This window comes from Heteronotia binoei, chromosome 21 (genome assembly GCF_032191835.1).
Source record: "Heteronotia binoei isolate CCM8104 ecotype False Entrance Well chromosome 21, APGP_CSIRO_Hbin_v1, whole genome shotgun sequence".
In the NCBI taxonomy this organism is placed as follows: Eukaryota; Metazoa; Chordata; class Lepidosauria; order Squamata; family Gekkonidae; genus Heteronotia; species Heteronotia binoei.
Window position 1 is genome coordinate 90,681,674 of NC_083243.1, and position 19,624 is coordinate 90,701,297.

Genomic DNA, 19,624 nt, shown 5'->3' on the forward strand with positions numbered 1-19,624 from the left:
CCTTCCCAATAGCCACAGGTGTAAAGCAAGGCTGCGTTCTCACGCCAACTCTCTTTACGATCTTCTTTAGCATGATGCTTCAAAGAGCCGCAGTAGATCTAGATGATGACGATGGTGTCTACATCCGCTATCGCACCGATGGCAGCCTGTTCAACCTGAGGCGACTAAAGGCCCACTCCAAGACAATGGAAAAACTCGTCCAAGAGCTACTATTTGCTGATGATGCTGCACTCATCTCCCACTCGGTATCAGCTCTGCAGCATATGACGTCCTGCTTTGCAGAGGCTGCCAAGCTATTTGGCCTAGAAGTTAGTCTGAAGAAAACAGAAGTTCTCCACCAGACTGCACCCCAGGAAGATTATCACCCTCCCTGCATCACTGTGGGTGAATCAGTTCTGAAGACAGTCCAGCAGTTCAGCTACCTGGAGTGCATCATCTCCTCAGATGCCAAGATCGACAAGGAGATTGACAACAGGCTGGCAAAGGCAAATCGTGCATTTGGCCAACTGCACAAAAGAGTGTGGAGCAACAAGCATCTGAAAAAAGGCACAAAGATCAAAGTTTACAAAGCGGTTCTGATGACAACCCTCATCTACGGCTCCGAATCGTGGGTTTTATACCGTCATCACCTGCGACTCCTTGAGCGCTTTCATCAGCGCTGCCTTCACACCATCCTCAACATCCACTGGAGTGACTTTGTGACCAACTGAAGTCCTCAAGAGGGTGGAGGTTACAAGCATTGAAGCACCGCTGTTGAAGATGCAGCTGCGCTGGGCAGGGCATATTTCTAGGATGGAAAACCACCGCCTTCCCAAGATTGCTCTGTATGGCGAACTTTCCACCGGCCATCGAAATAGAGGGGTACCAAAGAAGAGGTACAAGGACTCCTTGAAGAAATCCCTTGGCACCTGTCGCATCAACCATCACCAGTGGTCTGACCTAGCCTCAGATCGCAAAGCATGGAGGCACACCATCCACCAGGCTGTCTCTTCCTTTGAGAACGTACGCATAGCTGGTCTTGAGGACAAAAGGAGATTGAGGAAGAATCGCACTACTACAGCACCAACCCCAAATCAGACTTTTCCCTGCAGCCACTGTGGCCGGATCTGCCTGTCCTGCATTGGTCTTGTCAGCCACCAGCGAGCCTGCAGCAGACGTGGACTACTGCACCCTTCTTAAATCTTCGTTAGCGAAGTCAAGCCGAGAGAGAGAGAGAGAGGGTTCAATGATCAGGTTACTCTGTAACCGGCTATAAAGCTTTGTGTTGTGTTTTTTCCTTCCAAGGCCAAAGAGCAAGCAGCTACAGGCTCCATCTCCCCAGCCTTTGTCAAAGATGGAAGGAGTGGGGAAATGTTTGCCTCATACATACCAACAGTCTCTTTAAAACAATTTTGTCTTGGTGCTGGACATTAATTGTTGGATTTGATTTGGGATTGTTGCAGAATTGATTTCTCGGTGTTTGAATACAACTGAATCAGGTGCACAAGCAGCCTCCAGACGTGTAAGTTCTTCTGAACAGAGCCTCTGCATTTACACTTATTTGTAGGGACTGCATTAGTGATTTGGGTACCTGCTATTTGCAGGGTTCTGAGTCTTGTGGACAGCTCCAGCATGTGTACAATTTGTCTGTAGGCTCTGTACTGAAGAGCTTATATAAGCTTGTGGAGTTTGGGGCTGGAGCCTACCACAGCAATCCTTCTATTTGCCACTGTACACATAGATTGGGTGTACATAAAAATGGGGCATAATAATAAACAAGCAGGGCTTCTGTGATGAGAAGTCAAGTGAATACATATGCCTATGTGACCCATCCATAAGCCCTTAATAAATATATGAAGAGTGCCAAAATACAGTCCTACAAATGAGCCCTTTGGCACTCTGCTGAGGGCCTTGGGAGAGAGACAAAGCAGATATCTTTATAAGAATAGGTTGTTTTAATGGAAATTAAGGCATACTGTAGTTTAAGAGTGCAAGAATGCATACAATAGCAGGCTGTGTGTGTTTTATAGTTGGCATTTACTTCAGCTTTCTAGTTTTCTCACACTGTTGTGTGCACAAGGGAAAAGAGGGATGAGTGACATGGCAGACTGTTGTCATGGCAACATGATGACCCTGTTACAAATGAGCTTTGGGGCCTCTGGGGGAGGGGGTAGAAAAAGTATGAGGGAAAAATAGAGCTGAATCTGATTCATTTGTAAAGAAATAATTTGATTCTTGCCTTGATTTTAATGTAAATGCCTAGGTTTTGATGTTAATGTACATATACAGGATTTCCAAGGTACCTGTTACAGGATACTTATAGAGTGTTCATAATAAATTTAAACACATCCACTTGTAGTAAATACATTCCAGAATCTCTTGGTATCTAGCGTTCTTTTGAACTCTGCCCCCTCCCCACTGTTGTGTATCCAAGGGAAAAGAGGAGTAATGTTCTGTTGATAATTGACATGGCAGAATGTTGCCATGGCAGCATGATGACCCTGTTGCTAATGAGCTTTGGGGCATCAGTGTTTGGCCATCCATGGCTGCAATCCATTAATTCAGTGGCTTTCTTGGAAGCTTTGCCTCCTTTTACCCCATCACTCCTTAGACTCTTTACTTTCTGTCTTCAACTCATCCCTATCCTTATCTTTTGACACATGTGCAGTTTCCCAACACATCATCTATTCCTCTTATCCCTACTCATATCCTTATTTTTATATCTCCACTTAGGCTTTTGTGCAGGTTGAATGCCTCTGGAAGGGAACAACGATATAGCTGATTGTCCAGTGTAAATTTGTGTTCTCTTCATTCTCATCAGCCATCTAACTAGCTGATTAATACTTCTTTACCTCTCTGACCCATGAATACTCTAGTAATTCTCAGTAACTCTTCTCTGAATTTGATGCCTGCCAGAGTAGCTCCTCAGCAGAATGAGGATTAAAACATAATTTAGATATTATCTGAAATAATAGTTTTAGCCGGTTTAATTATTTGTCAGAATTAATGCTGAGTCAGAACCACAGCATGGTGCTATGTATATCTGCCAATATGGAAAACTATAATTAGGAACACCAAAAAATGAGTTTCCTGTCAGTACAACTGAACCATAATTCAGTGATATGTATTGAAACAGAAATACGAGTTAAGTGAATAGGAGGACAACTATGCAAAAGCTTAGGGTAACTGCAGGGATTTTCTGGTATAAACTGGCCATTGAAAATCAGAGAAGCTAGTATAAGGTTTGTATTGTCATAAGCCTCTTCAGGCATTGGATCTATTCAAACTGGGAGCCCCTGCCATTTTATGAGAGTTGAGCAATATGTGGATTTTTATATTTGTGTAACATGTTGCCAGAATCACATGAAAATGTGACTGTGCACATTATATGCATTGCAGGGATTACATACTCCTGATAATGTGTAGCTGACAAGCTTCTTGTAGATGTAACGTCTGAACAGGGCATAGTTAATCTGGATGTGAAAGTTAACATAAGAATGTATGAACCTTTTTGTTAGCTCTCCATTAGATTTGGTAAGAGTAAATGCTATCAGTAAATGTCAGAAGCCTATCAAAGATATATTAAGCTGAATGCTAATGACGAGGCTGGATATCAATCTTGGTATTGATTTCAAAGTAAACTGCGCGCAGAGGCAATCTGCAGAATGTAGAACACAAAGAGCTAGAGTACCAGGGGTGACATGTTATCTAATGTAAGGCAAAATGGGGTGAGAAAATGGTTCTAAAGATGAAATATGAGGTACATACATTCTATATAAAAAGGTCCTGATCTGATGCAACCATGTAGCTCTAAGAATGCTTGTAATCTCATTGTGAGAGACAGTGTTTTACTCTAAAAGGAAGTATTTTTCTCATTCTTGAATATGTTTGCCTCTTTTATATCCCTTCCCATTATTCCATCTGCATTGTCTCTCTGGATCATAAGCTTGTAGGCTGGGCTTATATTTTTGTAGAGTATCTTATTTATAATTTTAAAGTGCTTAATATTTGTTTTCATGTTCTGCTGCAAAGATGCAGGAACTGGAGCAGAGAGTGATTGAAGCAAAACAGAGAGCCCAATGTGCACAGAAACAGGTAAGAGTGTCCATGAAATCTTAATTTCTATAAGATTTCAAAAAATGTTTTATGTTGACATCTATAGAAGATACTTTCTCAAGCTAGTAACAGAAGAGAAGTTATTCCTTTATTGGATTATTGAATATTTAGTGTCTGAAGGTGCACAGTAATTTTTAAAAGCATTGAAAGCCATTGATTCTCATGGTGTACATATATATTTATCTTGTCCCACTGTTGTTTCCTGCCAAATAGGTTTTACATATATGTGAAATAATACAAAAACCTGCAAAATCTATTTATCAGAGGTTAAAATGATGAGTAGCATCATTTTCTGTCAAACCCTGAAAAAACCTATTTCCATCCAAAGAGCAAGTGCCTCAGTATGACATTGCTAGTGGTCATTCCAGTACAATTAGGAACATCTCAGTGTACACTGGTGTAGTGTGGTGGTTGGACTAGCACGAAGAACCTGATTTCAAATATCCACTAGGTCATGAAACTCACTGGGTGACTTTGAGAGCCAGTTTGGTATAGTGGTTAAGTGCATGGACTCTTATCTGGGAGAACCAGGTTTGATTCCCCACTCCTCCACTTACAGCTGCTGAAATGGCCTTGGGTCAGCCATAGGTCTCACAGAGCTGTCCTTGAAAGGGCAGCTTCTGGGAGAGCTCTCTCAGCCCCACCTACCTCACAGCGTGGCTGTTGTGGGGGAGGAAGGTAAAGGAGATTGTGAGCCCCTCTGAGACTCTGAGATTCAGAGTGGGGGGTGGGGTATAAATCCAATATCATCTTCTTCTTTGTGCTTATCACCCTCTCTCAGACTAACCCTCTCTCAGACAAAATAGTGGGAGGGGAGAATCCTGTAAGTTGCCCTTATAATTGTTACGAGGATGAGATAAAAATAGACAGACACTGTGAAGGACTTGGTATTAGAAATATATAGAGTACTCTATCATCTTGTATTCTAACAGCAAAGTTGGCCAAATATTTGGATACTTAAATCCAGTGACTGGAGCTGTGAATGGGCAAGACAGATCTTTCTACAGACTTGAAAAGGGCCCCAGGTTTGCAGGGAAATATGAAATTAAAAAAAATACACTGAGGGATTTAAAAAACCCAAAAATGATAAAAGGAGTACCTGCAGCTTTAAAAAAAACCCAATTCCCTCAGTATCTGTTGCTAGGCAACCACAGCATTCCAGACTTTGGTTTCTGTAAAAGGTAGGGAGAGGGGACAGGGTCTCTTTTGGCCTTTGAAGGAGAACTGGTTGGCCAGCTGCTGTCCAGGTGACAGAAATAAGTTCCTCTGGAGAAAATGGCAGCTTTGGAGGGTGGAATATATGGCTTAAGGGAAATTTCTCTGGACCCCATGGATGAGAAGCCTCAAGCTTCTGGTCCCTAATATAGGAAGAGGTGTGTGCTGGTGTTGGGAATTCCCTGCTCAGAGGGGTTAGAGCCCAAAGTGTGCCAACTGGACCTGTCATCTCAAGAGATATGCTGTCTTCCAGGTACATGCATCTGGGATATGACAGAAAGGGTAAGAAGACTCATCGAGCTCACAGATTATTGTCCTTTCTTGCTGATCCAGTAAAGAAAGAAAAATACTGCTGCCTTTCTTGCTGATCCAGTTTGGTGTGGTGGTTAAGTTTGCGGATTCTTATCAGGGAAAACCAGGTTTGATTCCCCGCTCCTCCACATACACCTGCTGATGTGACCTTGAGTCAGTCACAAGTTCTCACGGAGCTGTTCCTCTCAAGAGCAGTTTCTTTTAGAGCTCTCTCAGCTCTATCTACCTCACAGGGTCTCTGTTGTAGGGAGGGGAAGGGAAAGGAGATTGTAAGCTGCTCTGAGACTCCTTCAGGTAGTGAAGGGTGGAGTATAAATCCAACCTCTTCCTCTTCTTCTACATAAACACTTAGGGTTTTTTTTTAAAAAAAAAAAAATTGAAACTATGTCCTTAGGGCCAGATGAATTGCATCAAGGAGTATTTAAAGAACTTGTGGATGTAATTTCTGAGCCTCTGTCCATTATTTTTGAGAATTCTTGGAGAACAGGTGAGGTGCCAGAAGATTGGAGGAGGGCAAATGTTGTCCTCATCTTCAAGAAGGGGGAAAAGGAGGATCTGGGTAATTCCCGACCCATCAGATCTATGTCTATACCTTGAAAAGTTTTAGAACATATCATCAGCCAGTCAGTCCTGGAATATTTAGAATGGATGGCTGTGATCACCAAGAGCCAGCACAGGTTTCTCAATAACACGTCATGTCAGATTAACCTGATCTCCTTTTTTGAGAAAGTTACTACCTTGCTGGATAAGGGGAATGCTGTAGACATCATTTATCTTGATTTCAATAAGGCTTTTGATAAGGTTCCACATACTATCCTTGTTGACAAGTTGGTAAAATGTGGTTTGGATCCTGTTATTGTTAGGTGGATCTGTAAATGGTTGACAGATTGCACTCAAAGAGTGCTTGTGAATGGTTCCTCATCCTCTTGGAGAGGAGTGACAAGTGGAATGCCTCAAGGATCTGTGCTGGGACCTGATTTGTTTAATATCTTTATAAATTATTTGGATGAAGGAATAGAGGGAAAGCTTATTAAATTTGCAGATGATACTAAATTGGGAGGGGTAGCAACTATGGTAGAAGACAGTCAGGATAGAGGATGATGACAGACTTGAAAACTGGGCTAAAAAAAATAAAATGAATTTTAATGGGAAGAAATGTAAAAATTCTGCATCTAGGTAGGAAAAATCAAATGCAAAATTATAGGATGGGGGAGACTTGTGTTGGCAAAAAAGATATAGGGGTCTTAGTGGACCATACGCTGAACATGAGTCAGCAGTGTGGTGTGGTGGCTAAAAAGGCAAATTTAATTTTGGGTTGTGTCAACAGAAGTATAGTATCCAGATCATGTGAAGTAATGGTATCACTTTACTCTGCTCTGGTTAGACCTCACCTATTACATTGTGTTCAGTTTTGGGCACCACAGTTGTTGTTGTTGGAAATTGTTGAACTTCATTGAATAGGCACCACAATTTAAGGAGGACAGGACTTTTTTTTTTTTGCAGGAACACACAGGAACCTCACCCTCCCAAGGCTTCACCCCCAAATCTCCAGGAATTTTCCAACCTGGATCTGGTAAACCTAAGTGAAACTGATCTCTGTAGTTGGGAGAGCCTTTGTGATTCCCAGAGAGCCACTGCTGTGGTGGAGGAGGGAGCAGGTGGCTGGTTGGGAGGACCACTGCCACTGGTGCTTCTGAGGGTGGGTCAGAGAGGTATAGAGTGATGAAGTGGGGAGGCAGAAAAAGAAAAAGAGAGTGATGAGGTAAGGGAGCAGAAACAGGGCCGGCTCGCCAAGTAGGCAAACTAGATGGTTGCCTAGAGCGCCAGGAGGGGGCACCAAATTGAACTCCCCCCCCTCCCAGTGTCTAAAACAACCACCTAGTTTGCCCCTCTCCCCCCCTTGCTGCCAGAGCCACCGCTGCTGCTACTGCTGCCGCCGTCACCTCCACCACCATCCCCCTCCCTTCTGCCATGCTTCCCCCCACCCCAGCTCGCAGCAATGAGGCTGGGCCCTACTGGCTTCGAGGCAGCTGTGCGTTTTTTGAAGCTAGTGCTGGAGGAGGCTTCGCTCCCCCTCACTTCTGTTTCTGGAAAGGAGGGGGAACAAAGCCTCCTCCAGCACTGGCTTCAAAAATGTACGGCTGCCTTGAAGGCGGTAGGGCCCAGCCTCGTCATGGCGAGCTTTGGAGGGGGTTATGATGGAGCGCGGCAGAGGGAGGGTGGGAGGCGCTGGGGGGGGGCGCTGGGCAGGGAGCGTGCCTGGGGTGCCATGCACCCTAGGGCTGACACTGAGCAGAAAGAGAGATGAAGTGACAGACTACAGTTGCCAAGTCCGACTCAAGAAATATCTGGGGACTTTGGGGGTGGAACCAGGAGACTTTGGGGGTGGAGCCAGGAGCAAGGGTATGGCAAGCACAGTTGAACTTTGAAGGGAGTTCTGGCCATCATATTTAAAGGGACCATGCTCTTTTTCAATGCCTTCCCTCCATTTGGAATAATGAAGGATAGGAGCATCTTCGTTTGGGGCTCATAGAATTGGACTCCCTTGTCCAAACTTTTTGAAACATGGGGAATATTTTGAAAGGAGTCACCAGATGCTATGCTGAAAATTTGGTGCCTCTACATCAAAAAACACCCCCCCCTCCAGATACCCACAGATCAATTTTCCATTATACCTATGAGAATCAGTTCCCCTCCTGCCCCTGCTTTCTGATGACCCTGAAGCGGGAGAAGGGCCTCCAAACCAGGGGATCCCCTCTCTCCACCTGGGGATTGGCAGCCCTATGTCAGACATGGAGAGAAAAGAAAGTAAGAGAACAAGTGGCTGGAGGGAGAAAGAGTCAGAGACCAAGTAGGAGGAGAGGTGAGGAAGCAAAGATGGGAGAAATGGATACTTGCTCCCACAGGTGTCTTGCAAGTTCCCACTTTTCAATATATCTAACATTCAATGTGGTCAGATCTATGGATACTTAAGTCTGGAATCTGGAGCCATGAATACACAAGATAAATCTTTCTGCAAGCCTAACAAAAGCCTAACAGGTTTGCAAAAAACCTGAAATCTAAAAGAAAAAAGAAAGAAATGCCCTCAGTGGCCATGACTAGAAGTCTTGTGTTCTGTCAGTAAAAGGCGGGGGGGGGGCTTTTTCCAGGACTCTTTTGATCTTTGAGGGAGTGCACATTGAGGTCAGACCCAGAAGCAATCATCAGGTAATTGGATACCATGAAATCTGCATGACTCACCCATGCCTGGTGGCTTTCTACTGTTCAGTAGTAGGAACCCCACAAAGCAAATGTTTAGAAATAGTTAAAGTTTCAGAAAAGGATCTGAGACAACCAGGTTCAGATTTCCACTCTATCATGGAAGCTCACTAGGTGCTCTTGGGCTAGTTACACATTCTGAGCCTAACCTACCTCACTGGGTTGTTGTTAGGATTAAATGGAGGAGAGGAAAATGATGTAAGTTGCTTTGGGTCCCCATTGTGGACAAAGATGAGATATAAAATAAATGTAAATGAATAATATAATTATTATGGAGGACAGATATAAGGTGAGTGGGAAGGAGAGAAGGAAGCAGGGACAAATGAGGATATGGGTGTTACTAGAAGAAGGGAAGGAGGGTGTAGTGTGGGGAGGGGATGTGGACACAACATACAGGGAGAAATGAGGTACCCTATGCAAGTCATTGTGGTTTCCCCACCACACAACTGAAGCTGGCAGCTGGCACTGCATAACTTGGCCAGACTTTTTCTAGGGAGAGGCAGGAAAGCTGAAGATAGGGGTGTGTGGCTGGTGGGTGGGAAGGAGGCAGGAAAAGGGGCCATGGGGGCTTTTAGGATAGAAGAGGAAATAGTGAGATGTACCATGCAAGTCTTTATAGGTCCCCTGCTGGTACAGTAGAATTTCCATTGTCCAACTCTAGACTTTATCCCCCTCCCTTAACTTATAAGAACATAAAAGAAGCTATGTTGGATCAGGCCAATGGCCCATCCAGTCCAACAGTCTGTACCACACAGTGGCCATCAGGAAGTCCATCAGGGGAGACAGACTCTAGAAGCCCTCCCACTGTTGCCCCCCAAGCACCAAGAATAGAGAGCATCATTGCCCCAGGCAGTGTTCCATCCTTATAGCCACTGAAGGACCTCTGCTCCATATATTTATCTAATCTCCTCTTAAAGCTATCTATACCTATTTCACTTGTCATATAAAGCCTGAATTATAACCTTCTGCTTACCCCAATATCCAGTTATCTGAAGTTTTCCAGCTTTCAGGTAGAATAACATGCATCTGAATAAGGTATAAGAGAAGGCCTGCAAGGTTAACAAACAAAGTAATGGAAGCTATAAAAGGTAAGAAGGACTCCTTTAAGCGGTGGAAAGCTAGTCCAAGTGAAATTAATAAAAGGGAACACAGGCAATGGCAAATCAAATGCAAGACTGTGATCAGGCGGGCAAAAAGGGACTATGAGGAGCATATTGCAAAAAACATAAAGACCAACAATAAAAATTGACTTCCAGAAAGCTTTTGATAAAGTTCCTCATCAAAGGCTCCTTAGTGAGCTCGAGAGTCATGGAGTAAAAGGACAGGCCCTCTTGTGAATCAAAAACTGGCTAATTAATAAGAAGCAGAGAGTGTGTATAAATGGGCAGTCTTCGCAGTGGAGAACGGTAAGCAGTGGAGTGCCGCAGGGTTCAGTACTGGGTCCCATGCTCTTTAACTTGTTCATTAATGATTTGGAGTTGAGAGTAAGCAGTGAAGTGGCCACATTTGCGGATGACAAATATATATATATTTGGCCACTGTGTGATACAGAGTGTTGGACTGGATGGACCATTGGCCTGATCCAACATGGCTTCTCTTATGTTCTTATGTTGTTATGTTCTTAATCTTCCAATAGTATAAGGGGGAGGGAGAGGGAGAGGTATGATATATCCTAGGCCAGACCACAATGTTCTGGCTGAGCCTGGAGGCTTAGAAATTGCTACTGCCTGCTAGTAACGGAACCACCTATCTCCGTATCCGAGGAGAAAATAGCAATTAAAATGCTTTAATTAAATTTGACATGCTTAGGAGCTGCCATCCCACTAACCAGGGATATTGAGACTGAGCAATAGACATCTGGGAGATAAAAGGGCTACATGCTGAGTTTTAAAGCTGTTTTTTTTCTTTCACTGTATGAGTTCAGAAGTTTGGATGTCTCACTCAATGTGCTTCTTGCAGCTACTATCGTTAAATAAGGAAGCCTCCCCCCGCCCCTCACCACTTCCCAGTATAGAGTGCTGAAGCTCCAGAGAGGTGGGGGAGGCTCTCTCTTTCAACTGTAATTATCCTGAACTAGAATAAAAACACATTCAGCAGGCAAAGCTGGCTGGCTGGGATGCCAGGCATTTGCATTTCAGGTTCAGTGCAGGAGAGAGGACATTTGCCTCACTTTCTAATGCAGACAGACAAGAGGACAAAACTTTCTGCAGCTCTGAAGTGAGGAATTTTCATTGGAGCATAAAACTACTTTCATGCATAAATTGGGAAGCAGGCTGGGAGTAATGTTGGCATGACATTGCCAGTGTGGGCCTTTGAAGAATCATAGAATCACAGAATCATAGAGATGGAAGAGACCTCCAGGGTCATGTAATCCAACCCCCTGCACAATGCAGGAAACTCACAGATACCTCCCCCTACATTCACAGGAGCTTCATTGCTGTCAGATGGCAATCCAGCCTCTGTTTAAAAACCTCCAAGGAAGGAGAGCTCACCACCTCCCGAGGAAGCCTGTTCCACTGAGGAACCGCTCTAATGGTTGGGACGTTCTTCCTAATGTTCGTAGGGCTTATTTTCTATGTTCGTAGGACTTCTTAAATTGCTTCATCAGACAGCTGACTACCCAGAAAGGAGTTTGTGTGCAGTATTTTATACTGTAGATTCAGGAGGCCTCATAACACTGTAAAGCTGGAGCGGGGAGGGAAACCTGCATGCACACTGGTGTCAGGGTAGCTTATTCAAAGCAACCTCTGCATGATAGTTATTGTGTATGTCAGGGGTGGCCAACGGTAGCTCTCCAGATGTTTTTTGCCTACAACTCCCATCAGCCCCAGCCAACATGGCCAATGGCTGGGGCTGATGGGAGTTGTAGGCAAAAACATCTGGAGAGCTACCGTTGGCCACCCCTGGTGTATGTGTGTGCTTGTCCTGTGCTCTGCAGGCAGGCCCAGTCAGGGCCCCTTGGAAGCAGTGCCCTCAGGTCTAGATACTGAGGCTTGAAAGTGTGGACTGGAGCTGGCCCACAAGTTTGTACCTAGTAGACCAGTTGATCCAGCAAGACAGCCTTCCCAAGCCTCAGCCTACATAGACTAGGAGGCAATGAGGCACATCTGCATTGCTGACAGGTGTTGAAGCTTCTGAGTTGTGCTTTAGCCCAGACCCTGCAAAGAAGTATCACTACCACTGCATGGCTTTGGGATGGGGTTGCACACATCTAGTCCGGCACTTTGCCTCTTTGGATCACCTTGGCCCAGGCCTTCTGCTACCACTGTTCCTGCAGGGTAGGAATGGATCCTGGAGGATTATGGGTCTAGTTTTAAGACCTGCTTCATGGCTGCCTGGTAGGCTTTCCAATCCCCAGGTCCCGGCGGGGGATCCCACAGTTTTGCAAGCTCCACTACATTCCTAGCCAGCTGGCTAGTGGGGGGAAGCCCCATCCCAACTGCCAGAATATGCCTTTAGGTCTCCGCAGGTGTGACAGTAAGGTATGGGTTAAACATAAAACTAAGGAAAACCAAAGATGCACAGAGCCTGCGTCAGGTGACCTGAGGGTGGGGGCCAGAGTGCTCGGAACTCTCAGTGTGTGAGATTGTCAGCTAACGGCTGAGGGAGTCGGTTAGACCCTGACAGAGCCTGAGAGAGTTGGTGCCTGACAGAGTCTGAGAGAGCTGGTCTTTGAGGGAGCTGAGGCAGTAGCTAAGAAGAGTCTTCAAGAGAAGAAAAGCTGACTGCTAGCTCTATAAAAACAGCAAGGGGCTGTGTGTGACTAAGAAGGAGAGTCACGGTGAAGACCTAAACGGTCACAGACACATATACATCTCTTAAGAGCTAGAGAGGTGGAAGTCTTGGTGTTGAATTAAATATCTGTGGTTTATTTTAAAGTTCTCTGGTGCCTATAATTTGGGAAAACTCACAAAACTGCTGTGGTCCCCTATGAAGTGTATTATATATCCATCTGAAAACAAATACCCCGAAGAGACTAATATAGAGAGAAATCCAAATCATACCCACCCCTTGAGTACTAAATTCCTGAGGTAAAAGTTTTAAAAGGAAGAACTGAGGAGAAAGAGGGGCTGGGGTAGCAAAAAAACAGCACATAGAAGCGATCCAGTAAGACCGTGAGGCGGGTGCTGTTATAGCAGGTTATCAAACTCCTTAGGGTTTTAGAATGTTGTGTGCCTTTTAATTTGAGCAGGAAGTGAAAACTGCATTGGGAGGGGCCAGCAGCAGATCCCAATGTGAGTGAGTGATAGCACAGTCTTGTTTTGCTTTTGTTTCAGATGTCTTTTTATAAGAACCAGAGCCAGTAAGAGAGAGAGAGTGTGTGTGAGAGAGAGAGAGAGCACAATCTGTGCTTGTTTTGCATTGTTCCAGACATTTTTATGTAGGAAACTGTTTATGGGATGAAAGAAAATGCCACCTCTCTCTCTTTTCATTTGCATGTGTTAGTCTGAAGAAGTTGGTGGAAATACAGCAGCTCCTGTGAGTAAAGCCCCAGTGAGATCACAAAAGTGTGTGCTTTATTTATTCATTTTATCAGGTTTATATCCCGCCCTCCCCTTACGGGCTCAGGGCTGCTAACAACAGCTAAAAACAAACATAAAATATTAAAGAATAAAATATGTAATAAAAACATTTCCATGCATATTACAATCATCAATCCATTCATTAAAAGTCCAAGATGGCAAGTTTCTTATTTCCATTATGTTAGTTCAGTGAGATTGTCAGTGCTGTGGGATAATAGCCATCTCCCCATTAACCGTTGAAGGCGAATTAACTCTGTTTATTTTGGCTGCTTTGTGAGTATGTGTTCACTTTCATTTACTGGAATTACAGCTGCTGGGGGCTGAGGAAATGACGAACTGCACTGCTGTAGTTTTATTTATTTATTTTAGGAAACGGGAAAGTCTTCTGGCTCCACCCCCAAAGTCCCCAGGCATTTTCTGAGTTGGACCTGGCAACCCTACTACTTGGTGTCTATCTTAGGAGCCAGCATTGAAGACTCACTTGCAGGCTCCGACAGGGTGGCCTCAGGCAATACTGGCACCTTGTCAGCCAACAACTCTGCCATGTTAGGCTCTTCCTGGTTCTATTGGTTCTCTTCAGCCTTGGTGCCTCTGGCTACTCAGGGTCTTCCCCTGAGGATTCCGAGAACTTGAACTGGTCAGAGGAGTCATGACAGTACTGGCCCAAAGACTTCTTCAGAGAAGTTACATTTAGGGTCACAAGGCAATAACCAGAGATTCCTTTTTTAGACCTGACTTATGATGTTTAGCATCAGCTGATGGGGATACCAGCCTCCAGGTGGAACATGGAGATCCCCAGAATTGTAGCTGATCTTCAGACTAAAGAGATGAGTCCCCCTGGAGAAAATGGATGCTTTGGAGGGTGGACTTTGTGGCACTGAACCCCATTGAGGTCCCTATCCACCCCAGGCTCCATCCCTAATTCTCCAGGAGTTCCCTAACCTGTATCTGGTAACCCTCCCCCCCTCCCCCAGCAGTGGCCAGGGGGGACCTGGTTAGGGTTGCCAGGTGTTTTCTACCTGCCAGCAGGGGGATTTGGAAGGCATTCGGGGGGGGGGGGGGGGAGTTGGTGGTGTGCTGGTGTCACTTCCAGAAGTGATGTCATCACACCACTGCTGGGGCAATGTTCTACTCGTTAGGCAAAACTCTATGGTAAAACCAGCTACAAACCATAAAGTTTTGCCCAAAAAGTAGAGCATCACCCCCATTGTCACTGGCACAATGTTGTCACTTCCAGAAGTAACATCAGTGCATCACTGACAATGCACAGGGGCAGCTGTTTGGGGATGGAGTTCTCCCTGCTGGCCAGAGCCAGCAAAACTGTGGGATCTCTTACCCCCACCTGAGGACTGGCAAGCATAGACCTGGCAACACTATATCCATACCTTGGCAGGAGGTCTACCACAGCTGGAGTTGGTGTTCTTGCTTCTGCCAGTTCAGTTGTCCATGCTCTGTGCCTTCTTTTTTAATCTTTGCCCTCTCCATCTGAGGTCAATCAGGTGGCAATGGCTTCTGTTCTTCCTCCTGCTTGTCCTCCTTGCTATCACTATTCTATTGTGCCCACCCAAATAGAGTGAGTAAGTAGCAGCAATGAAGAAGAACAGCAGCAGGGGCCATTGCTTTACTCCCGAGAGTTGCCCAGCCACAAGAAGAGCAAACCCTGCAACAGCTAGCTCATTATCTGTATGGGGGATGGGATCTACTCTGGATTTGCTGCTCAAGGCCTCCAAAATCTGGAGCTAGTCTTGCCCCCTTTACCTTTTGGTGAGGTTGGAGACAAGACTATTTTAATGACTTTTCACACCCATTCTCCTTTCACTTTTTTGTCCTCACTGTTAATGGAGGAGCTGTAGCTCAGTGGTTAGGGTTGCTAACAACCTGGGGAAAAAACATCATCCCCTTTAAGGAGGGACATTATCAGGCCTTGGATTCCGCGGATGCTCACAGAAGCTCAGCTCCTGAATCTTTCTGAGAGTTCCACCTCCTCCTTCCCACCTTGTCCATTGAATAGTAGGTGCAGCTGCATAACAATCCTGAATGAGCTCCACCATCTATTTTTCTACGAAACAACCCCTGGATATTATCTTCCTGGTGTTGTGTTGTTACTTACCCATGTGTCATGAAATGCTCCACCTGCTCATTTCCACACATTAAGCCTCTATTAAAGGGACAGTACACTTTTTCTCCAAGTTGTTGGCAACCCTATCAGTGGTGGATATCTGCTTGGCAAGCAGAATGGCCAGACTAAGTTCCTCGAATCTCCAGTTGAGGATCATGTGGTTGGTGATGTGAAAGACCTCTGCCTGAGACCCTGGATAGCCACTGCAATCAAAGTAGTCAATAATGACCTTGACAGACCAATGATCTAGCTCAAAATAAAACAAACCAAAAGAGGAAGCCGTGTAATTGACCAATGGAGAAAAGCACGAGGCTCATGGCAAAACAAAATACTGCAAAGACTGAATGTATTAAACAACTGAACACACAATAAAGAACTGCAAATTTCAGTTGCAACCCAGTTGCAAATCAATCACTAACTCGAGAAAATAAACACTGGTCCATGCTGACTGCATCTTTGCAATAGTCCTTAAAGAGCCCAAGCTCCAATTTTGCAGTCATATAAAGCTGGATTTAAGACTGAAAGTCTTGAAAGTTATTGAACATTCCAAGTGTGGAATCCAAAGCGCAATGGTGGACCAGTAACGAACACATTTCTCAGATGACTACTTTGTCAGGCGCTGATCCGTTGTCTGAGGACTCTTTTCAGAAAAACAACCAAAATACATAAATCACAAGCTGTAAATAAAGTTACATTCTCCATGAATTACTCCTATGCACATAAAGCAAGCTTACCAAGTGCAACAATCACAGTTGCTCAGTTAGCAATGCTGGCGCTTCCAGTAGCCCAGGAAGGAGTTCCCCGGAGCGCTCACAATCTAAAGGACTAATCAGCATCAGCTGTAAACATGCCACTCATAATTCATTAAGGTAACCATGCAGACATATATTATTTTTTTAAAAAAAACTCATTAATGAAACACTTTTATTATTTAAAATCAATCTATTTTAAAACACCTATAATCAGGTTGTAAGTAAACACTACCGAACATGTTCTTTATGAAAGAAAACATGCCAAATCCAAACTGCTGTTGTTGAGACCTTCAGGTGCCACAGTCCCAAGTTTGAAGGCCCAGAAGGACTCCTCTTTCAAAAGTACCCTTTGACAAGTCAAACCATCCAAATGTTCAAGCACCTTGTAGATGGTAAAAAAACAAAAATCCTCTGTGCCGTGGTGGGCCAACTGGACATGGTTCACAAGAGGGGCTTCTTGAACCAGCAGGCGAACCCTCGACTTGTGTTCAAGCACCCGGGTCCTTAAGGACCTGGTGGTACTGCCTATATAGACTTGGGACACCCACAGACCAGACAGTACACCACAGCATGTGACTGACATGTTGTGAATGATTTCAAAACAATCCTAACTCCATTGGGACTTGTAAATTCCTTAAGTTGCATAGATTGGGGGCAAAGAGAACATCTTCCTCATTTGAAGTGTCCCCTCAAAATAAGGCATCTTCATGCATTCACTCCTCATTTGTCTGCTGTAGTAAACAGGCTTCAGGTATGCTGTACAGCAAAAAAAGGGCACATAGGATGGACGGGGCAAGAACAGCTGCAGCTGTCTCATCTGATTCAGCTGCAGATTTTATTTATTTATGTAGAAGCTTATAGTCTGCTCTTCTCCTGGGTCACACAGCTCAGGGCAGCTCACAACATTCAACAAAACAATCTATAAATGGAGATAAAATATACTTACAGAAACATTCATTTACAATCCATAAAATAGCAACCTAGTTCAGGCATCAGAATAAAATATGATCATTTGGCACCCAACCACGAGCCCCACTGTCTGCAGTCAAAAAATAGGCAGCCCTGCTAATAGGTGGTAGAAAACTGGCCTCAACCATCCGCCATGGAAAGCCTGTCAGAACAGCTCTGATTTAAACTCGAAGAAGAGACAGAAACTGCTATTACAAGCAGTGTTCCCTTTAAACTGAGTTAGCATGAGCTAGCTTGGAGATTTTTAGCTTCCAGCTCACACATTTTTGTCTTAGCTCAGGACCCCCTCCCCCCCAAGCACACTAATTTAGGCAGTAGCTCACAACTTTCATGCCAGTAGCTCACAAAATAGAATTTTTTGCTCACAAGACTCTGCAGCTTAGAGGAAACATTGGTTACAACTGCTGAGATATGATCAACTGCTGTGGTATACCAGTTGCTGTGGTATGATCTGGGGCCCGTACACTTGAAGGATCAGCTTTCCCTGCATGCTTCCATGCAGCAGCTTCATTTCCCTATTATAGCCTGTCAGTACCCATCTTGACTAAAGCACATTCAGGAACAGTCTAGGCTTAAGCCTTTCCCGTGGCTTCGTCTTACCACTGGAATAGTCTCTCAAAAATGGTCCGAGGGGCTTCTCCCTGCTATCTAGTGTTGCTGCAAAACAGAACCATTCTGGAGAACCTTGAGAGTTTTACAGAACTTTGAAAGGTTAAAACGCTTGGGGCACTTTAGCTTGGAGAAACGTGGACTGCAGGGTGACATGATAGAGGTTTACAAGATTATGCATGGGACAGAGAAGGTAGAGAACGAAGTACTTTTCTCCCTTTCTCACAATACAAGAACTCATGGGCATTCAATGAAATTACTGAGCGGTCGGGTTAGAACGGATAAAAGGAAGTACTTCTTCACCCAAAGGGTGATTAACATGTGGAATTCACTGCCACAGAAGGTGGCAGCGGCTACAAGCATAGACAGCTTCAGGAGGGGAATGAATAAGCATATGGAGCAGAGGTCCATCAGTGGCTGTTAGCCACAGCTTATTGTTGGAACTCTGTGTCTGGGGCAGTGATGCTCTGTATTCTTGTGCTGCGGCGGGGGAGCACAATGGAAGGGCTTCTAGACCCACTGGTGGACCTCTTGATGGCACTTGAAGGTTTTTTGGCCACTGTGTGACACAGAGTGTTGGACTGGATGGGCCATTGGCCTGATCCAACATGGCTTCTCTTATGTTCTTATGTTACCCAGACTGGGTAAAGGGGATATACTTGCTGGTGGGAAAGCATGAGTTCTTTTAGATTGGTTTTAATATGTTTTTATATCTGTTGTTTAATGTTTGTTTTATAAAATTGTTTTTGCATTGCTGATACCGCCTTAGTCCTGAGATGCTCAGGAGAAAGACAAGCTTATTAATACTTACATAAAATTTGCAATAGAACAAGTGTTCTCATTCTGGAGTAGCTCTGTATTAATGTTGTCGCAAGTTGTGAGCTAATGTTTTCAACATTGTTAGCACCATAATACCAGTTAGCGGGGAAAATCTCATTATTTATTAATTTGGTAAAAAATACCAAATGCTGCCTTGTTCAATAAATGTGGTGACTTCTGAGTGTGAAGAAGTGAACTTGATAGGACTGTTATAGGTTATACATAGTCCCTCTTGCAGTTATGTGTACCACCTTAGAAGCTACTTTCTCTGCTGAGGAAGTCCTACATTGTACAATATATAAACCCATCTAGGAAGTTTTCTCTTGTTCTTGTTATAAGTTATCAGCCTCCATTACTCTACAGTTGCTGACTAGGTTTGGGTTCTTTTTCTTTCTTTCTTTCGAGATAAACAGTCTTATATTTGCGGTGTAAGCATTCATCCATATTTCATATCTTGCTATTTGTGAGTCATATTTCATGTCATCTTATACGCTTAGGATAACCTCTCTGTCCCAATGTTGTGTGATTCCAGGTATCTCTGTTAATACTCCTGAAAAACCTTCCTTCTTTCAGCCCTTTGATGTTATATTTTCATCAGGAGTCCCAAAGCTCTGGGCATGGAATTATAAAGAATAACAAAATCTTGACAATTCCTTAAGAGTTCCTATGGATAGGAACTAATTATTAAATTAGTTATTAATTTCACCAAAGTCTAGCTATAATGTTTACAATGACCATGTGAGTGAATCTTTCAGGCTGAAGTGGTGGAAGAGAAGTTGAAACTTGCAAACATGAAAACAAGTGAATCAATTGAACACAAGAAATACCAGGAACTGATGAACAGTGTACAAGAAAAGGATGAACTGATAAACCAACTGGAAACACAACTGGAAGAGCAGGTAAAATGGCTAATCTGTTTAGCAACCACCAATGGCAGTTTAATAAACAGGCAA

At 44.2% G+C, this 19,624-nt stretch overlaps 1 protein-coding gene across 1 annotated transcript in view; it reads left to right on the forward strand.

Annotated features, from left to right (window-relative positions):
* Positions 1-19,624, forward strand: part of PLEKHH1 (pleckstrin homology, MyTH4 and FERM domain containing H1) — a 117,328-nt gene that overhangs the window by 13,940 nt on the left and 83,764 nt on the right. The window contains exons 3-4 of the mRNA XM_060263235.1: positions 4,012-4,074; positions 19,427-19,570. Of these exons, the coding sequence (XP_060119218.1) occupies positions 4,012-4,074; positions 19,427-19,570 (207 nt within the window). The remainder of the gene's footprint in view (positions 1-4,011; positions 4,075-19,426; positions 19,571-19,624) is intronic.